Raw genomic sequence first — 19,142 nt, forward strand, 5'->3', positions numbered from 1 at the left:
TAGTCGCAATTGTTCCTTGTACATTCAGTGCAATTATTCTTATTGTCATAATTGTGTCTGCTTTTGAAAAATTGTTCTGGATTTTTTTTATTTCAAAGAGGAAAGTTGGACATAAAGGTTTGAACAAGTTGGAAATGATATGGCATGTTTTAGGCGCAGAAGCGATGAATGAGGAATGTCAATTTGATAAGAAGACAGGAAATTTGCGAATAGAACCTTGTTCGAAAGGGCACCTACAAGTCGACAAATGTAGACGTTTGAACGCATCATCAACTGGACATTAACTTGCTAATTAGTTATGTCGTATTTTTGTCCACTGCATCGCTGTATTAAGGGATTGACTAGTTGTTGTCCTGTAGACACTGTAATGGCGGATTTTAACCCATTGTGCGTTCAAGACAGGGGTCCAGGCCGAATACCTCTAATATTCAAAGAAATATAATGCAAATATAATTGAACAAGCTTTTTGTGGGGTAGGTGCAGGGTATCGAGTCAATTAAAAGTCAGAAATGTTTTCCAAACTAAAGTTATTAAATCCAAGATCCGGCACAAGATCGGCGTGACACTGGTTTGATAACGAATTTGGGTTAAATCCAGGTTAACATTGTTTGAAACGTTGGTCTTATATGTCATAACTTGAATTCTAAATCAAATTTAGCTTAAAGCTCAATTTTCACATCATCGATCTAGTCAGGAAGCTCGATTTTTGAGCTTAAACCAGGCCAATGTGATCTTGATTAGATGGCGGATTTGGTTTAAATCAACCGAACTGAGATGAACTTGATAGTGTTGTTTTTATCACTAATCCACGTAAATCACCATTGCTAGATTTGCGACAGAGTTGGTAGGACTGCACTTTGGAGTAACCGAAAAGCACCTCAATTTAAATAGATCCCTAGCATGAAATAGCATCCATTACCAAATCAAATATAATCTGGTTACACTAACAAATTCCAAGCAAATCATTCTAAAATGATGAATAATGCTAAAGGTAGTTACTGATGTAGACCGAATATCTCTTGAATCATTTCATCCACAAATAAAATATTCTCCAATATTCATTTCACAAGATTAAGTAACGAAATTGTGCAAGATATCATATTTCAACAAGAATTAAAACCAAAAACTAAATCATTTACACTAAAAAGTAAATATTTCAATATTTAAAACATAAATAAAGTTTCTGATCCTCTCAAAATATTTTACTCTAACCTCCTCAATATTCAATACTTTTTCAGATTTGATTTCTGTTCCTTTTTATAGAAAATAAATAAAACTAAAGTTGAATGTTGAATAATCAATTTGCTTCAATAAATATTTGGGGAAAAATTTTATTTTTGAACTTTATTTAAGGGAAAAACGTGATTGATTTGCTGTGCAGATTTACGGAGAAAATTAAGAAGATTTTTCAATTTATTTGTTTGTAAATTGAATGAAGAGAAAAAAAATTTTATTTTTTTGATTTTGCTTGCAGGCATTTTGGGATTTTATTTATGCTGAATTTGATATTGAGATTATTTTATTTTTTGTTCTTTCGTTATTTGTTGGATGGAGTGTTTTTGAGATATGATGAATTTTAGAAAATATTTCAATATGTTTCATTTGCCTTGCGCTTCTAGGGACATTTACTTATCAAGGAACGCAAAATTATGACTTCTCAGATGCTTCTTTCTAACTAGAAGGTCTCAAAAGTCACGGTTCCAGCGAATTTTTGAGAAACTAAACCGATATTGATTCTACAAGATCGGTTCTTAATAAGTAAACCGAAGTTCACTAAGATTGACATTTAAACCCGGGATCAAAACCGGGACCAAGAATCGAAAAATTTGGGACAGTCCAATCCTACTTATGCACCGAACAGTACATAGTGTTGGCGGACACTGGCTAAATTATAAACAAGACGAATTACTCTCGAAATATCCACAAATCAACCTGAGACTCAGAACTAGAAAGCATGAATTACGTTGAGACCTAGAGAACCCTTTCGAGAATCGTGACCGAGTAGGAGTCGGGATCAAAACCCGTTGGGACCAACAGAACTGATACCTACTAGAGAATACCTCTGCCACAAATCACGAGTTAGAGACTGGGAAGTATTGATTTCTTTAGTAACACTTTTAGTTAAGCACCCTTCCAATCACACCTCAAATATACCTGACTTTGTATTTTACATCAACTGACTTCTCAAACAACAAGCTGTAAAAATTGTCAATATGTAAAACTACCTTCATTGTTCATTTTTCCATACACGACCTTCAATGGAAGCGACACTCAAAGCACAGCTGTCTGTAAATAAATAATCATTCTCTGTTCATCATAAATTATCGTCGCAAAAAAACAATTTTTTATTGGATCATTGCTATCAGAACAAAAAACTAGTGATGAATCAGACACATAAAAAAATTCTTGAAAAAAACATTGGAATTCAGCTATGATATTGACCTTAACTTTATGGCTATTAATTTCCTGAAGTAACAAAGAATTTATGTCATGTTGTAAAAATATTCTTTAGATATTGTCATTGATAGTTTATGTAGTAAAAGGAATGATAAATAAATTTTTAATGGATATGTGGACAAGATTGATGTTATTTTACGTTCTGTACGAGTTTCAATTTATTGAATTGAAGTTCGATTTTTAGGTCATATTGCGATTCAATTTTATTTATGAATCAGTGGATGGATGGATGAATAAATGAATGAGTATGATGGGGTTTAGTGTATGATTGAGGAGGTAGAAAGAAGAAATAATTGAATTTTATGTTATTTGGTGATATTTGCAGTTAGGAATTGATAAACATTGCAGTTATTAGAAGAGATTAAAGTTGACTAGGATTTTGTATGGAAAAGTCGACTAGACTCAATACTTGAGCTCTAGTTGCATATTAGCAAATAATATGGCAGTATAATTTATTATTATACTTACTTCCTTGGCTGAGGCGCACGAAGGCTCATTGCCGCGTTTAAAGAACGTCTGTAGACAGCTCTATCTTACGATAACTACTACCGATTCGGGATATTGAGAACTCTATTGTCATAATCAACACACTCGGTCTTTCTTTTGATCTTTTGCCGTCCACAAAGTCTGCAAAGGTTACTCTATATACTATGGCATCCTGTGGTCGTCTGTTCACATGACCTGTCCATCTCAAGCGATTCACAAGAAGAATAGTGACAGTATCAGCATCCTGGAAAAGCTGATAAAGTTCATAATTCGTTATGATTAATTTCTGTATTTAGTTCAGCACCTGGTACCAAAAATCCAACTTACGGCATCTAAAATGATAAAAAATCCCAAAAAATCAATCTAAAAGCTACAATTAAGATAAAACTAATGTCACTAAGACGACTTAATTCCATTGGATAATATACCAAGTCACCAATGACAACTTATCAGCCCTTATCATCTTGCAGTCTTCTTTTACTTATCTTCAATTTATCTAACATTATAAGGGACTATCTACTTGTTACGGTACCTGAAAATGCGAATTTTCTGACGTTCTCTTTCCATCCGAAATTTTTAAAATTGATTTGATTGGCTTGCTTGTGTACTTACTGCCCCGAACAGCACATAGTGCTGACTAGGGCGCTGTTACGTCACTGTATAAATTGTAAGACAGCAAAGTAACTTTGACGACATCGTGATGGTAGATTTCAGCCCATTTTACGAGATGGCTGGCTATACAGACCAATTGTGATCCATGGCATAGTTGGCAGGACTTTGGAGTCCGATCAAAAGTTCATTTGACCATTCGGACGATCCATTTGACTCAAAAAATCCAAAAATTCCGGACTCCATGGAATCCAACTCCACTTTTTTCTGGGTCCTGACTCCCAGAGTAGGCTCATTTGGAGGACATTGGAGTTCTGTCAACTCTGATCCACGGGCTCCCTCAAATTACGCCCAAGCTACCAGCCAAGTTCCTAAGTCAATTGAGTTTGCTCTTAAACTGCTATGAAATCTCACATATATCCCCTTCCTCCTAAATAGTGAACCATAATAAGTAAACGACCCCTAATCTAATCACTTTAAGTTTTACAACTTCTTAATCTTGTCTTATCAATTCTCATAAAAAAAACATTTTAATTCCCAAATACAACAGACTAATTCAACGACTCAGTTATCTTTAGTCCGCGGTATCAATTGCTAGTTTGGAAATGCTTCAACCAGCATTTTTATTGTTGATTTTTGTGAGTTTGGCTGTAGCTGTTCCAGTAGAAATTACTCCATTTGTTGTTAATGGAACTGATGCAAGGATTGAAGAGTTTCCATTTTTAGTGTCACTACAGTGGAGATTCAATGAAACTACTTTTATTCATTATTGTGGTGGAACTATATTGAATGTGGATTGGGTTCTTACTGCTGGTTAGTTAGGGGTTTTTTGATGGATAAATATAGGTAGTCAGGGGTGTATTTTGGTGATGATTATATGATATACTTTTGTCTACAATACAGGCTGAAACGAATGGAACGGATTCTGATTATCTATTCCGAGCGGCATAAATTAAAAAGGCTCCGCAACCAAACTTTAAATGATCCGCAACGGAACTTTAAAGGCTCCGCTAAGCATATTTTAATAATAAAAAATGGAAGCCATCTCTGTTTGATGTCCATATGGCTGCCAAAAACAAATTGCTTCCGTTTGTTAATAAAACAGGCTTAATGGGACCTTAAAATCTCCGTGGCGAAGTCTTCTTCATTTGTGTCCCTCGGGTTGATGTCTATTTATAAAATTGACATTTTAAAGCATGTCACACGATTAAGAGCAGTCTATTCCACTCGAGATTCTACACTCGAGTGACACAAGGCAGTCATTTGGAAGCTGCATGGAGTTCTGAGTCTATATGGAGTTCATAATGGTTTAAAATCAATTTAGAGTCAATCAAAAATTAATAGGGACTCCATATGGATTCTTACTTCTACTATGTGTCTTACCGGCCGTATAGGATTTATATTCAGTAGATTCCAGCCTTGAAAGACGAGTCAGTCTGCTTGTTAAGCTATCTAAATGCCTGGATATTATGAAAACTGTCTTAAATTCATTTGAAGGCTTAAACATCTGCTTAATTAATCCTGTAGCAAGCTCGACTCCAAAATACATTCCTCAATATACTCTAATACACCCCGAACACCAAACTTAATCTGAAAAGGCTATAAAAGTTCTACAAAAATGCAATAAAAATATCCAACAAAATTGCATATTTTCCTTCCTAAAAGCATTCCATTAAGCATCAAACGAATGTCTATTTTCCAATCAGCAACAAAGCTGATACACTCAAATTTCACAATTGTATTAAAATCCGTACCCCAAAAAAAAATTAAATTTCATAGCCTTCAGGTTAATTAAATTAATTAAAAAGTATTCTCTTTCATCCATTGCTGCTATTTTTATATTTTCACATGTATAATATGAAGCCCATTGTCTCAATGACGACGATCCAACAACGAATCAAATTGAATATGGAACAACTGTGATATCGCATGGATCAAAAGGAACAAATACTGTTAACTTTGAGTGGACAATAATCCATGAGAAATTTGATCCATTTACATTGTTGCATGATATTGGATTAATTAAAACAAAAAGTCCAATGACAATTGGATTATTTGAATACAAAGTGAAGCTGCCAATACCAAGTGATTATTTTACAACAGGAACGCCAGCTGTTCTGGCAGGTAAAATGTCTCATATATATTTATATTGTCAAATTCTTCTTTAGTGTTAATTTCGAAGGTTGGGGAAGAACTGGAACAGATGCAGAGATTAGTACGACGCTACAAAAAGTAAGCTATCAAATTTATAGTCAAAGTGATTGTGCTGACTTACATAATGATGAGATTCACTACAATAATATTTGTGCTGGAAATGTTGGTGGTTACATGGGACAATGCAAAGATAAGTTTTATAGACAATTTGGTTTTTTGTGGGTGGAAATTGGATGAGTGCACTTTTTTTGGTGAGGGAAATTGTGGGGAATGGGGTTTTTTAGGAGTCGAGTCCGTCGGATGCATGGAGTCGAGTCAATTCGTCGTCAGATTTTGCATGGAGTCGAGTCAACTCGTCGTCGGATTTTGCATGGAGTCGAGTCAACTTGTCGTCGGATTTTGCATGGAGTCGAGTCAACTCGTCGTCGGATTTTGCATGGAGTCGAGTCAACTCGGCGTCAGATTTTGCATGGAGTCGAGTCGACTTGTCGTCGGATTCTGCATGGAGTCGAATCGACTCGTCGTCAGAATTTGCATGGAGTCGAGTCGACTCGTCGTCGGATCTTGCATGGAGGGTGAAGCCAACTCGTCGTCGGATTTTGCATGGACTCGAGTCGATCTTTCCAAAATCTGAGTCAATTTTGAGCTTTGTGGTTTTCAATCCCGGGATGCATATGATGAACTTGATGACCATAAGCTTGATGCTGGATTAGATTCGAATCCTACAGCATCCCACAGTCACGCATATGCCACGAGCCATGAAAAACGAATTTGGCATCAATTCCCCGACTTGTACAACCCATAAAACCTAATTGACTCCAATAAATCCAACCGCAATTTTTATACATCCACAACATGTCATTCTCTACTTCAGTTAATTCCACAACAATTTCCTCGATAAAAAAAAGTGCGCTACACTCAATTACATGCAATATTCCTACCCAATTCTCTTTTTATACCATAAAAGTTAATTACATCTTCTTCCTGCAATTTTTTCTCTCTTGTCTCTTTTCATTTCGGCCGGTATATACGAGATTCAGGTAAGGCAATTTGACGCGAAAATATTTTTTTTTTCCAGATTATCAATTTCACTGATAACAACGAATGACTTCATAAAAAACCCATTTTTATTTTTGCAGGCGGTCCATTACTTGTTGATGGCGTACAAGTTGGCATTGTTAGTTGGAGCAATAAGCCATGTGCTGAGCCACCATATCCAGGTATTATGTGATATGAGATTATGTCAATTATTTGTATGAGAACTTTTGGTTGTTTTCGTAGGCGTTTTTACGGCTGTTGCGCCATATATTAATTGGATTATGGACAATACAATGCTTAACATTAAACTTCGAATGTTTATACAGATTAAGGATTAAGATTGATTAACATTTATATTCAGACTATTGTTTAAATAAACGGAAAGACTATTTTTGGTATGTTTTTGGCAATTAGACGCATAACTGTGTAGACAGACTAAAATCATTTGTACATTTTGTGTCTAGGTGGATTAAAATTAATTAAATTGAATCATCATTGTGTGCATTTTATCATTTTGTGGTTTAGTGTTGGCTGAAAAATGATCATTTAATCAGAGGATGCAAATTGCTTGTGGACTTACATTGTGTAATTTATTTTGCGAACAACAATATAAAAAAAAGTTGAGGTCATTTTAAAAATAGCTTTTTATTGACGATTCATTTTGGGATTTTTTATTATTATCACATTAATGATTTAGTGGAATATTCAGGCAAACCACATATAGATTTTTTTATTGCTTTTGTGGTACAGACGAAAATGATTAATATTAAATTCAACAATTTTTTTGATTAAATAACAAGGTATGGCGTATAAGAGTTCATCAAAACTGAATTAAACATTCTACAGAAAGTCATCAAAGACAAAATTAAGGAACTCAAAAATACAAACTGAATAAGCGGCTTTCAGAAATCCAACCATCAAACCAAACAGTCTGGAGTATTGCAAAGCATTGCAAGAAAGGTTCAAAATCGATGCCACCGTTGATTGATGCAGATAGAACGTCATCACTAATAAGGAAAAAGCCAGCGTTCTCAGTGATATTTTCGTAAAGCTCACGAAAATCCACTTGAGGACAACAACCCAGTACATTCCCAGGAAGTAGACAACGCAGTGAAGGAAGCAATTGGAAGAGAAAATAGTGACTGCCAAAACAAATGTAGAGGAAATCTCATACATTGTAAGAAATCTGAAAAATCCTAAAGCACCAGGATTAGACGATTTCTCCTCAAAAATCTTCCAGGCTTCGAATATCCAAGTTCATCATCAACACGTGTCAAAACTTAACTATTTTCCGAAAGTTTGTAAAAAAGCTAAAGTAATCCCGACCCAAAACCTGGCAAACCAGCAAACGAAGTGAGCAGCTATAGGCCAATTTGCTGAAGCAAAATAACGGAGAAGTATTGCTGAATAGAATAAACGGCATCTGGAGGATAACAACATCATTCCGAAACAGTTGGCTTTCGCACAGGACCGATCAACATCTCACCAACTCATCAAAGTAATCAAAACAGCAAAGGAAAACATTTTTCAAGAAATCACAGAAAGCTAACAGAGTCTGGCATAACGGACTCTTGTTTAAAATGATCAAATTAGGGTTTCCACTACCACTTATAAAAACTGTAAGATCTTTCCTAAGTGAAAGAACTTTCTCAGTTTTCATTAAAGGTCAGTTCAAAAAAAAATCAAATTCGGAGTACCACAAGGAGCAGTGCTTTCACCAACTTCTACAACATCTACACATATGATATTGTAAGAGAAACAACCAACAATATCGCACTCTTCGCAAGATACTGCATGTATCATTCTAGAAAACTCAGTATTGTAACACATCTACAACACACTGAAGAGTACAACAATACATGAACAAATGGAAAATAAATCTCAACAAACAGAAGACTCAAGCCTTATTCACCACAAATAGGTACTCCGCAACTGCCTAGAGACAACATCAAATTCCTCAACGAAAACATAAATGAAACCGAAGCTAAAACTGGGAATAACGACAAGAGAACAAAAGCAGCATGTAGAATATTCAACAGAGCCCACACTGCACTAAGACTACTTTATCCCCTCATCAGCAGGAAACATCTCAACGTTCGAAACAAACTGTCATCTACAGCTAGCCGTGAGACCCATCTTTTATACGGCTGAGCATTTGAACGGAAAAAACACATCTACAAAAACTACAAGTACTACAAAACAAATTCTTGAGAATTGTTCTTTATGAAAGGATATCAGTTACATACTGAAGCAAAAATTCTATTGAGGACTACGTCGGAAAGTTGCAAGCGAATTTCAACACTCGTCTTGCGTCGCGAAACACCGAATAAACCACAACAAAATTAAAGCAAAACAATTTCAAAATAAAATCAAAAACTAAGTGATGAATGCGATAAGCCAGAATCCTTTAAAAATCTTAAATACAAATAAAATGTATCCAAACTTTGTAATAATTAAGTTAAAAATTTAATGAATAAAAAGTTTATTTAAAAAAAAAAAAAATATCACATTAATGATTTAGTAATAAGGCAAACCACATATAGTTTTTTTAGTTTTTGTGGTACAGACGAGAATGAAATATTAAATTTTACAATTTTTTTGATTAAATAACAAAGTATGGGTGAAAAATTTTATCGTGTCAGAATAACCAATTGATCAAATTGACATGGGGTCGATTTTTGATCGAATAACCCATATGGGCAACCTTTAGTTTTTAGCGACATACCTTGGAGGTAAGCCTCGATCCCCCTCGATCGAAACCGCACACGCAAACTAGATTGTTGTGGCACACTGATTGCGCACTATGCTTTCTCGCTATCTGAATCGGGATCGGGATTCCCCGGGATTTCTAGGGAAATTTTTAAAAATTTTCATTTTTTTTGTAATTTTTCCATAATTTGTACTCGATTTTTGCTGTTAAAATATTCAAAAAGCTTCCCTAAATGATAAATTGCAGTTTTTTTCAGATCCAGGAAAATTTCAATCCCGATCCCGATCAAAATTTAACCGGGATTTCAGAAAGCATATTGCGCACCACTTGAAAATCGCTCTAGCTACTTGACCATTGCCGCTTTTTTGCTGTCATGTGATTAATCGATTTGTTCTATTCGGGTTAGTTCCAAACCTCAAAATTAATTTTGTAATAAAACTACTAAGTTAAGCTAGAAGTCGAGTCGAGTCGACTTGAGTCGTCTCAGAAAGAACCGAATCGACTTCCTCGATTTGAAGCTCGAGTACATTTGAGTCGATTAGAATCGATTATATCGACTTCGAGCTCTGGCTCAAGCTAATGACATTTCAAAATTCTTCAATTTTCTACGGTTTTCGAGACTAAATTCCCGAATACCCTCTCCATCTTCATACAAATATACAAAAAAATACAAAACCTACCCTTAAGCACGCCCCTAGCTCAAGCTATGCAACTAGTCTATGCAATAATTTGGAAAAAATGCACGTTTATTAATAGGATAAGACACTACAACTTTATAACAGACTCAAACTTTTCCTAGTCTTTTTGGTTATCGAGGAAAGCTTCCATTGCCGTAATATCAGTGTTGCATTCATGAATGACTTTACAAAATCACATGCTCAACAACAGTTTCATTTGGTTTTGGTGTGCTTTTGAGCCATGCAGTTTCTGGACATTGCTGTTGAAGACAAAATGGATAATTTTGAGTTAAACAGACAATGAAGTGATGTCATCACATTGAGGATATTGCGATCAAGACTTTTCAGTTCCTTGCATAACCTCAAAAAATTAATCTTTAGCTCACCACAAATAAATTTATATCAACACAATCAGCAATAATATCGTAAGTAACATCACAAACGTCCTTTGAGATTTTCACGTCTGATTGAAATTTATCAGCTAATTTTTTACCTTCAATAAAACATCTAGGAATTATGTTGAGAATTGTTGACTTCCAGGCAGGATCTTTGATCGTTTCTGATATTGTTTGATTGATTCTGGCACCATCGATGTTGCCCTTATCGTCGATAAATTTTAGTGTTTTGAAAAGTTCTTGTTCGAGGAGCTGGAAGTGGGAAGAAGGAATTATGGTTAATTTTGACATATTAAAGCAAATTAGTTACATACACAGTCAAATAAAGGCGTTGCCGGTGCAGCTTTTCCTTCGGAAACAACTTTTTCATAAGTTGCGTTGAAAACTTTCAAATCAAAAAGCTCTGGATATTGGCAGCAGTCCTGAAAATAATATTAGTAACATGAAAGTTAAAGATTCAAGATGCTGATACCGAGACCGACACTTCCTGGGTAGTCTCGATTATGCTTTTTCGAAATTTCGATCCCGATAAATTTTCGGGATCTGGATATCCCAATTCCGATCCCGATAGCGAGAAAGCATAGTCTCGATTAGTCTCGGGTAGTCTCGGTCGCGGTCTCGGTCGCGGTCTCGGAAATTTTTCCTTACCGTCATGTTCACAGAAATTTTCTTTGCACGATCAGCACAGCTTCCTTGAGCTGATGCAGTTTCATACTAAAATTAAAATTTTTTTTAATGTTTTCAGAGCTCGAAGTCCACTAGAATTTTGTATGGAGTCGAGTCGACTCAAGTCGACATTTTCATGCAAAATCCGAATCGAGCTAAAATTCTGAATATTTTTCATTACCATAAAGACCAATAAAGTGACAATTTTGAAGAATTTCAATAATAGATCCATTTTCGACATACTTGACAAACTTACAAAATCACACTAAAATTATTCCATTTTATTATTCAGTTAAATAGAATAAAATAACAAATTTTGAACAAATAATTTGTTAACACTTTTTTGAAACCATTTTTTTGGGTGAATCACCTAAAAAGTCGTTTTATTGTGTAACGAAAAAAAATGAACAATTTTGACTACCAATTTAATTAAATAGTGTCTGAACAGAGTAGAACCTGAGGTACTGAGTCATAATCAAACAATTTAGCCATTTTTAGAAAAAGGCTTCTGTGGCCGAGTGGTTAGACAGCAGACTGGATGATGTTATCACTTTTCTGAGAGAACTTGGGCTTGATTCCTACCTGAGAACTGATATCTGAATATTTGTATAGAGTGTTGTCGGCAAAAAATTTCCTATTGTTAAGTAGTACTTGTCTTCGAGAATTTCGATTAGGAGATTTACCCCGGAAAATTCAAATTCCCTAATTCCTTCCCCACATTACGTTGTTAACGAACTTAATAACTCTGATTTTTTTGTTCAATGAAATTTCCAAACAATGAATGAAAATTAAAAAGCAAATAACTAAAATTATGTTTTTAAAAACTTTATTTTGAATCAACTCAATATTTATAATAAACATGTGTAAAATATCAAACTGTTTATTTATTTAGTGACAGCTAAAAAGCCTTATTGTTGTGCTTCAAATGCTTTGATAATATCAGCTGGATTTTCTTGACATTCTTTCATTGTTTTTGTTAAATCTTTGCATTCAGCGGAATCTGTGAAGAACTTTGCTGGACATTCCTGAAAAATAAGTAAATTATTGATTAAATTTTAATAAAAATCGATAAAATTGTGACTTTCATCAACATACTGAAAATGCAGATATCATCCAGCAGTTTACCATTATGATAAATTTAGTTCCACATCCTTCTTCAGTTAAATTAACTTTCTTAACAAACGTTGGAAGAAGTTTTGGAACTAAATCGAAACAAAAATCTGAATTTTTTACGAAAACTGCTTTCCAGTCTGAATCATTTATTAACTTTGTCAAATAATTTTTATAAGCTGCTTTGTCAGCATTTTTAAGGTTTATGAATTCAAGAGCTTTTTCATTTCTTTCCTAAAATTAAATATTTTAGTGAATTTCATCTTTGAATTTTGAATTTTAAACTTACACAAAATGTTAAATTTTCTTTCTTAAATGAGTCCCATTGTTTTTCGTCCACGGGTATTGGTACTTTGCAGCATTTCTTAAGAAAGAAAAATTGGTTTTAATAAAAAATTTTGAGATTTTTAACAAGCTTACGTTCATTTTTTCGATTCCCTGCAACCAAATTCTACATTTTATATCCGAATCAGCACACAGTGTCAGTTGGAATATCTGAGAACATTAAAATTTAATTTATTAAAAATTAAATGTTTAATTTTAATAAACAATTTAGAAGAATGACTTTTAATATGTAAAATAGAAGTACTTACAGCACAAATCAAGATAGTAAATAGAATTTTCCCCATTTTAGTCCAAAATACCAAACCAGTTTGACTCAATTTACAAGACAAATGCTACTGAATTAAATTTCGAGCATTATAAAGCACTCTGGTTTGTTTATTTAACATTGATGCTTTATTTGTTCTAATATGGTCATTAAATTTTTTGCTTCAAATGTTCATAATGTCAATCAAAAGTAAATTAAGAATGATTTTGTTGACAGCTTGCCGACTGAAATTTAAATATTTTAATGAAAATGAATTGTTTTTATATTTTGAGAGCCAATTTAAAATTAAGAGTCAAATTTTTATTGGTTTTTTGTTTGCCATAATTTGCATTTTGCAAACAAAAAAATTGTGCTGAAATTCTTTTGAAAAAATTTGAATTCAAATGGATTTTTTTTAAAGTTTAAAACATCAAAAATACAGTAAGATATTGAATTGTTTTAATTAAATTCTAAATTTACAGATCAATTGCAATTTTGTTTCCTATTTTCACATTTTTTTGATTTAATTCACAAATCGACAAATAAAGATTTGTGAAAATTTGGCAGAAAATTTGTAAAAAAACAAAATTTTTGATTTGAAAAATCTTCAAACGCAAAAAATTGAACTTTTTGTATGAAAATGATTTGCTTTTGAATGTTTAAAGAATATTACAAATTTAGTGTTTTGCATTCAATATTTGTTCAAATTTTAATTAAAATTCTAAAAATTAGTTTTGAATTCTCGACTTTTTGAAAAATCGAGACATTGTGAGCTGTCGAGATCAGAGGTTAAAGTCGACTCGAATTTCATATGCAGTCGAGTCGAATTCATTCGACTTTTCCATACCAAATGCGAGTCGACTTCAAGTTTTGGTCAGAAAACATCAGCAAGAGAGAAAAGTATGCTGTAAATTCATTGCACTAATCATTAACTACATTTTAATAACCTTAAGCACATCATGAAATATTAAAAATCATTTGTAATTAAATACAAAAACTATTGAAATTTGATTTAAAATTTAGATTTTTTTCATAAATTTTATTAAAATTCATTGAAAATATTCTTGCATCAATTGCTTTAAAGATTTGTTACAGCAAGATTCTTCATTGCTTATTCCATGAGTTAAACACTTTGATTATTTCATCCGGATTCTTATGGCATTCTTTAGCAACTTCCCTTGTTTCCTTGCACTTGCTAGAATCTGTGAAGTGGTTTGCTGGGCAGTCCTATTGACAAATAGCAAAAGTTATGGATCGATTATTCCAGAAACTAATTTAAGTCTTACCAAAAATGCAGTTGTTGTCCAACAAAACAAACTCAATACCAACTTTAATCCACATCCATCCTCAGCCATATTATAAGTCTTAGCAAACGATGGCAATATTTTAGGAACAAAATCCATACAGATGTCAACACTTTTATCGAAAATTGGCTGCCAATCGGATTCATTTATGGTCTTCTTCAAATATGCTTTGAATACAGTTTTATCAAAACTTTTCAAATTTAGAGTTTCTGACATTTTCTCGTAGATAGCCTGGTAGGAAAGAATAATATATTGCGATAACAAATAGAAGAATCTGATGAAAAACTTACACATAATGTTAAATTGCCATTTTTGTAAATATGACGAACTTTATCTTCTTCAATCAGGTCTGGAATGTCACAGCATCTCTGGAAAGAAATTCAATTGCATTTTTGAAGATTCTAGAGAGTCAAAGGCAATTGTGAGCACAATTGTGAGCAACCATTCTACATATATGCCTCGAAGCACACAGGTTGCCATGTACTGGTCTAAGATCCTCAACGATCGAGTCAACGACAATTGGGAGCAACTTTCATGTTTGCCGCGGCACACAGATTACCCAGCTTTAGTTTACAACGGAGTATCAAAGCTTTTGATTCTTTTAAGGGCGTTCAGTATTGCACTTGGCATCGATAATTGACACGCGGTTGCCAAAGATAGAGTCAGACGCAAACTAAGGGAGGCCATGGATCACAGTCGATCTGTATGGACTGCGAAGTAAGTAAGTAGGACTGTTGTGTAGCAAAAAACGACAACTTAGCTAACGAACAATACCAGGAAGATGTTTGAAACGTCAAGTTCTATCTAGTTCTTCTGCTTTTCACATGATCTTACCTTCATTGCATCAATTTTCATCCAAGCGCCACATTTTTCAGTAGACACATCACTAACAACTGCTTGAAAAATCTTTAAAATGATTAAAATTAACATTTCAGTTTTAAAATGTTGCAATCAGAGCTGAAATTCGATTCAGATTTTGAATGGAAAAATCAACTCAAGTCGACTTGACTCCATGTGAAATTCGAGTCGACTCCGAACTGTGGGTTTTTAACTTTGAAAGTACAATTTTACCATAAAAGCTACCACAATTATCAAAACACACTTCATGTTCTCTTAGAAAAATTGATTCTCTGTGCCTGAAACCAAAGACTAAAGATGAATACTCAAATTCAAATCAATTTATACTTTCAAATGTTTATGTCCAAAAATCTGTTTAGCAAGCTTAAAATATAAACAAATTTTCTCATTATTGTTTAAATAAATAAAATTATCAATTGAATTTTGACATTGACAATATGATTATGGATAAGTACGTCAATTTATTTGTGATCATAAAAGTCATTCACTTATGAGTGAAAAAAGTACAAAAAAATGTGGATCAAATGTTATGTTTATCAATATAAGCTATGAAGGCCTCGCCATCAAATAAACAATTGTCAAAGAATTGCTTTACGGATTTGCATTTGTCGACGTTAATTAGGTCTTTTGATGGACATTCCTGGAAATAGATAATTTAAGATTTTAGGGGTTGTTTGTAAATGATGTGTGGATTTTGTAGAATTAGGAATTAAGTCCTAAAGTATCTAATTCAGAGCTTGAAGTCGACTCACAGTTTATATGGAATTTAGTTGACTTTTTCGTACAAAATCCAAGTCGACTTCGAGCTCTGGTCTATTTAAGTCCACTGTTCACTTATTACGTAACACGAAAAATCGACATTTTTGTAGCAAAATCTCAACTTCCTTTCCCCAGCGCTACTTAATTAGTAAACGACTCCTAAAAGCTTTACGGATCTTAATTGTCAATTTTCTCAAATACGACATTTTTGAACGATGCCGAGTGGACAAAAGTACATTATAACCAATTAATGGAATCTTAATGTCCAATTAACGACTAGTTCTAACGTATTTTTGTCCATTTTAAGCTCCTTACCTTATAAGCAAACATAATCGTGCAAACTAAGAAAGTTTCATATCTCAAATCACATTCCTCATCGGTTATCTTGTAATGCTTTTTAAATGATTTGACATATTTTGGTAATGACTCAAGACACTGATCCGTAACCTTATCCATGGCCTCTATCCATTCGGGTTCTTTGAAAATCACTCTTACATAGTTTTTGATATCCTCACTTTTTAGAGATGTTAAGTTCAACTTGACCATGTAGTATTTTGCGAGAAGCTGTAGAAGATAGGAAAATGGAAGTAAAGATGTTCGGTTTAGGTAGTGTTTGCCCTAGCAGGCAAAGAGCAGGGTCTCAAGAGCAGAGTAAGGTAAGAACAACGCTAACGAGCATGCTCATCTAGTATAGTTAAGATGAACAAGCTTTCGAGAGCATTGACTTTGCCTGTTTGGGTTGACTAGTTTTATGTCTAGTCTAAGGACAACGATTAATACTTTGATGTGATTTGTCGTTCTAGAGCTCTAACAGGCAAAAAGATTGCTTTTAGGCACCGTAGTGACATTTGTATACCATGAAAGCATGCTCTTTGTCTGTTCAGGAACATGACAAAGAATCAGTCAAATAGAATAAATTCTTACACAATGACCCAACTTAAAAGTGTTGTTATTGACTTCTGGATGTTCCTTAATAACGGCTTCGACAACTTTTGGGTCGCCAGTTGGAGGAACTTTACAGCACATCTACAATAAAAGAGTTTCATTGAATTTTGTTAAAAATTCCCCGACTGGACAAAAATGCGTTAAAACTAGTTGATGGCAAGTTAATGTCCAGTTAATGACTAGTTTTAACGTATTTTTGTCCACTCGGGAATTAGTCATCAACTGGACATGAACTCGTCATCAACTTATTACAACGTATTCATGTCCATTCAGGTTGCTTCATCCAAATCCATTACCTGGGCAGATTCACTTGAATTCACTGCTGTCATGCAGCTATTAGATGCATAAGCTTGAAACCTAAGAAAAATTACAGCAAATATTCCCAAAATATTGATCTGATTCATTTTGAATATTTTTCTAGAATAAATGATTTGCACAGCAAATGAAAACAATTTTTGCAACAAAACCTTTAACATATAATTTTTATTCATTGTACAATAATAACATGATGTAAACATTTTTTTTAATTCCGCTCAGTTCTGTGTGAAAGTCAATGAATTTTACTTAGCAACGTAATTTTTTGTAGAATTTTAATATTTTGTATAAAAAAATCATGTACATAACATCCCGAGTGGAACAAGCTGCGATTAGATATTCATATGTCCAGTTACTAATGTCACTTTTGGGGAATTTGCCTTGACATGTCAAATTTAGAAGTCTAAATAGCACAAATCAGTTAATCGATCAAAAATCCGTCCACAGGATGAGGAGTCTCTGACTTGATGTTGTTTCCGATGCTAGATCCAAGCTAGATCTTGACCATGATCATGAAAAAGCCACGCTAGTATAGTGCTTGGATCGATTAATTGACTTGTGTTTAAGTTTCCTGAAGTCTCGATCTCGGGATTTGTAACCCTTACTTGTGCGGGTCGGGAAGATGCTTGGAAAGCACATCATCTAGCTTCCAAGCTGACTTGATCTTGGTCTGAGGCTGGATTTCAACAAATCTACTAGAGTTTGATATCAGAGCGATATAAATGATCGACTAATCTCCGAGTAGACAAAAAATCGTTGGAACAAGTCATTAACTTGCCATTTACTAGATCGTAGACTATTCAAATAAATAATGAAAACATAAAGCTTTAGGTTTTATAAATTTAAGATTTATTAAAATTTCATAAATTTTAAGAAATTATATCTAATCGACAGAAAGAAGTGTCTTTTCTACAAGCAATATGTGACCTCTCCACACCAAATATTCATGCGTGCATCATTTGATAATGCTTTCGAACATATTCTGCCATAACAGCTTTATTTTCATGACACTCATTGAAGAAATTTCTGACTTCCTTGCATTCATCTGAATTCTCGAAGCTCTTTTCTGGACAAAACTATAAATAATAATAATAGTGGAAAACTGTTATGAAGATTTATATGCCCGGAAGGTACACGCTCTGGCTCCAAGATACATAGTTTGACCTTGGCTCCTGGCATGAAGCCAAGTCATTAATGTTACAAGATATTCGTTTGATCCATTAGCTCCAACCGATAAAGCATTTGTAGCACAGCAAGACATGTACCAAGTTAGGGTTTTACCCAGGCATAATATAGCAATACCCAAGATAATATCCCAACTTCAACTCAATAAGCTTAATACTTACTATTGATAAAACAAAATAATAGCAATCCATAAACAGAACATATTGACCATTGCATTCATCTTTTGTTATATTAGTTATAGATTGAAATTCTTCACCGTTTGTTACAGAAAATTTTATGCATTGTTCGATTTTACTTGTTAGTATCGGCAACCAGTCTTCATCAGTTATAGTCTTTTGAAGATAAGCAGTAATGGCTCCTTCATTTAATGGTAATTTAATATTTATTACTTGAAAAAGCCTTTCCCACCATTTCTGGAATTAGATTCAATTAATAGCTGAATTTTTTGGTAAATTTACAGCACTTACACAAAAATATAACATTAGTTCCTCATCCACTCTATTCCACATTTTTTCAGCATGTTCTTTTTTGACGGCTTCAAATATATCAATAACATTGCAACATGTCTGTATGTTTTGAAATAATATTGTTTAATTAATTGAATTTTTAAAATATAATGATATGCATTACTTGTATTGAAACAGTATTGTTAACCCTTTGAGCACATTGATCATTCTCGCTTTGTATCCCATAAAGAATCTGTCGAAAATTAATGAATAATTTGGATATTAATGGGAATTAATAATCCGAATAGCACAGTGGTGGGGAATCTTCTATGTTTCGCAGCACACCTTGGGGCTAAGCCTCAACCGAAACCGGGAACGGCATACGATTTATGGAGTATTTGGCTACACGCAGATTGCCCACCACTGGAATAGCGTAAGT

At 33.7% G+C, this 19,142-nt stretch overlaps 4 protein-coding genes and 1 long non-coding RNA gene across 5 annotated transcripts; 1 reads left to right on the plus strand and 4 right to left on the minus strand.

Annotated features, from left to right (window-relative positions):
- The first annotated feature begins 4,133 nt into the window (after window positions 1-4,133).
- Window positions 4,134-7,142, plus strand: LOC139091533 (trypsin-1-like). The gene is made up of 6 exons (XM_070641667.1): window positions 4,134-4,365; window positions 5,416-5,676; window positions 5,735-5,896; window positions 6,738-6,746; window positions 6,846-6,926; window positions 6,988-7,142. The coding sequence occupies exons 1-6, from the start codon at window positions 4,158-4,160 to the stop codon at window positions 7,080-7,082; spliced, it is 816 nt and encodes a 271-aa protein (XP_070497768.1). The 5' UTR covers window positions 4,134-4,157; the 3' UTR covers window positions 7,083-7,142.
- Window positions 7,143-10,303: 3,161 nt separating this feature from the next.
- LOC139091545 (uncharacterized) lies at window positions 10,304-11,443 on the minus strand. The gene is made up of 5 exons (XM_070641680.1): window positions 11,374-11,443; window positions 11,175-11,240; window positions 10,841-10,948; window positions 10,518-10,778; window positions 10,304-10,391 (listed from the first exon to the last, which is right to left on the minus strand). Exons 1-5 carry the CDS (start codon window positions 11,431-11,433, stop codon window positions 10,317-10,319), a joined length of 570 nt encoding a protein of 189 aa, XP_070497781.1. The 5' UTR covers window positions 11,434-11,443; the 3' UTR covers window positions 10,304-10,316.
- A 558-nt stretch (window positions 11,444-12,001) lies between these two features.
- On the minus strand, window positions 12,002-12,671 carry LOC139091547 (uncharacterized). The gene is made up of 3 exons (XR_011544521.1): window positions 12,592-12,671; window positions 12,288-12,536; window positions 12,002-12,217 (listed from the first exon to the last, which is right to left on the minus strand). It is a non-coding gene; the product is annotated as an uncharacterized lncRNA (long non-coding RNA).
- Window positions 12,672-13,995: 1,324 nt separating this feature from the next.
- On the minus strand, window positions 13,996-15,338 carry LOC139091546 (uncharacterized). Its single transcript, XM_070641681.1, has 5 exons — window positions 15,267-15,338; window positions 15,030-15,101; window positions 14,486-14,563; window positions 14,178-14,426; window positions 13,996-14,118 (listed from the first exon to the last, which is right to left on the minus strand). Exons 1-5 carry the CDS (start codon window positions 15,300-15,302, stop codon window positions 13,996-13,998), a joined length of 558 nt encoding a protein of 185 aa, XP_070497782.1. The 5' UTR covers window positions 15,303-15,338.
- A 176-nt stretch (window positions 15,339-15,514) lies between these two features.
- LOC139091549 (uncharacterized) lies at window positions 15,515-17,162 on the minus strand. The gene is made up of 4 exons (XM_070641683.1): window positions 17,054-17,162; window positions 16,737-16,838; window positions 16,128-16,376; window positions 15,515-15,693 (listed from the first exon to the last, which is right to left on the minus strand). The coding sequence occupies exons 1-4, from the start codon at window positions 17,159-17,161 to the stop codon at window positions 15,574-15,576; spliced, it is 579 nt and encodes a 192-aa protein (XP_070497784.1). The 5' UTR covers window position 17,162; the 3' UTR covers window positions 15,515-15,573.
- Window positions 17,163-19,142: the final 1,980 nt, after the last annotated feature.

Source organism: Chironomus tepperi, unplaced genomic scaffold, assembly GCF_022539635.2.
Source record: "Chironomus tepperi strain 1889 unplaced genomic scaffold, CSIRO-AGI_Ctep_v1 contig_247, whole genome shotgun sequence".
In the NCBI taxonomy this organism is placed as follows: Eukaryota; Metazoa; Arthropoda; class Insecta; order Diptera; family Chironomidae; genus Chironomus; species Chironomus tepperi.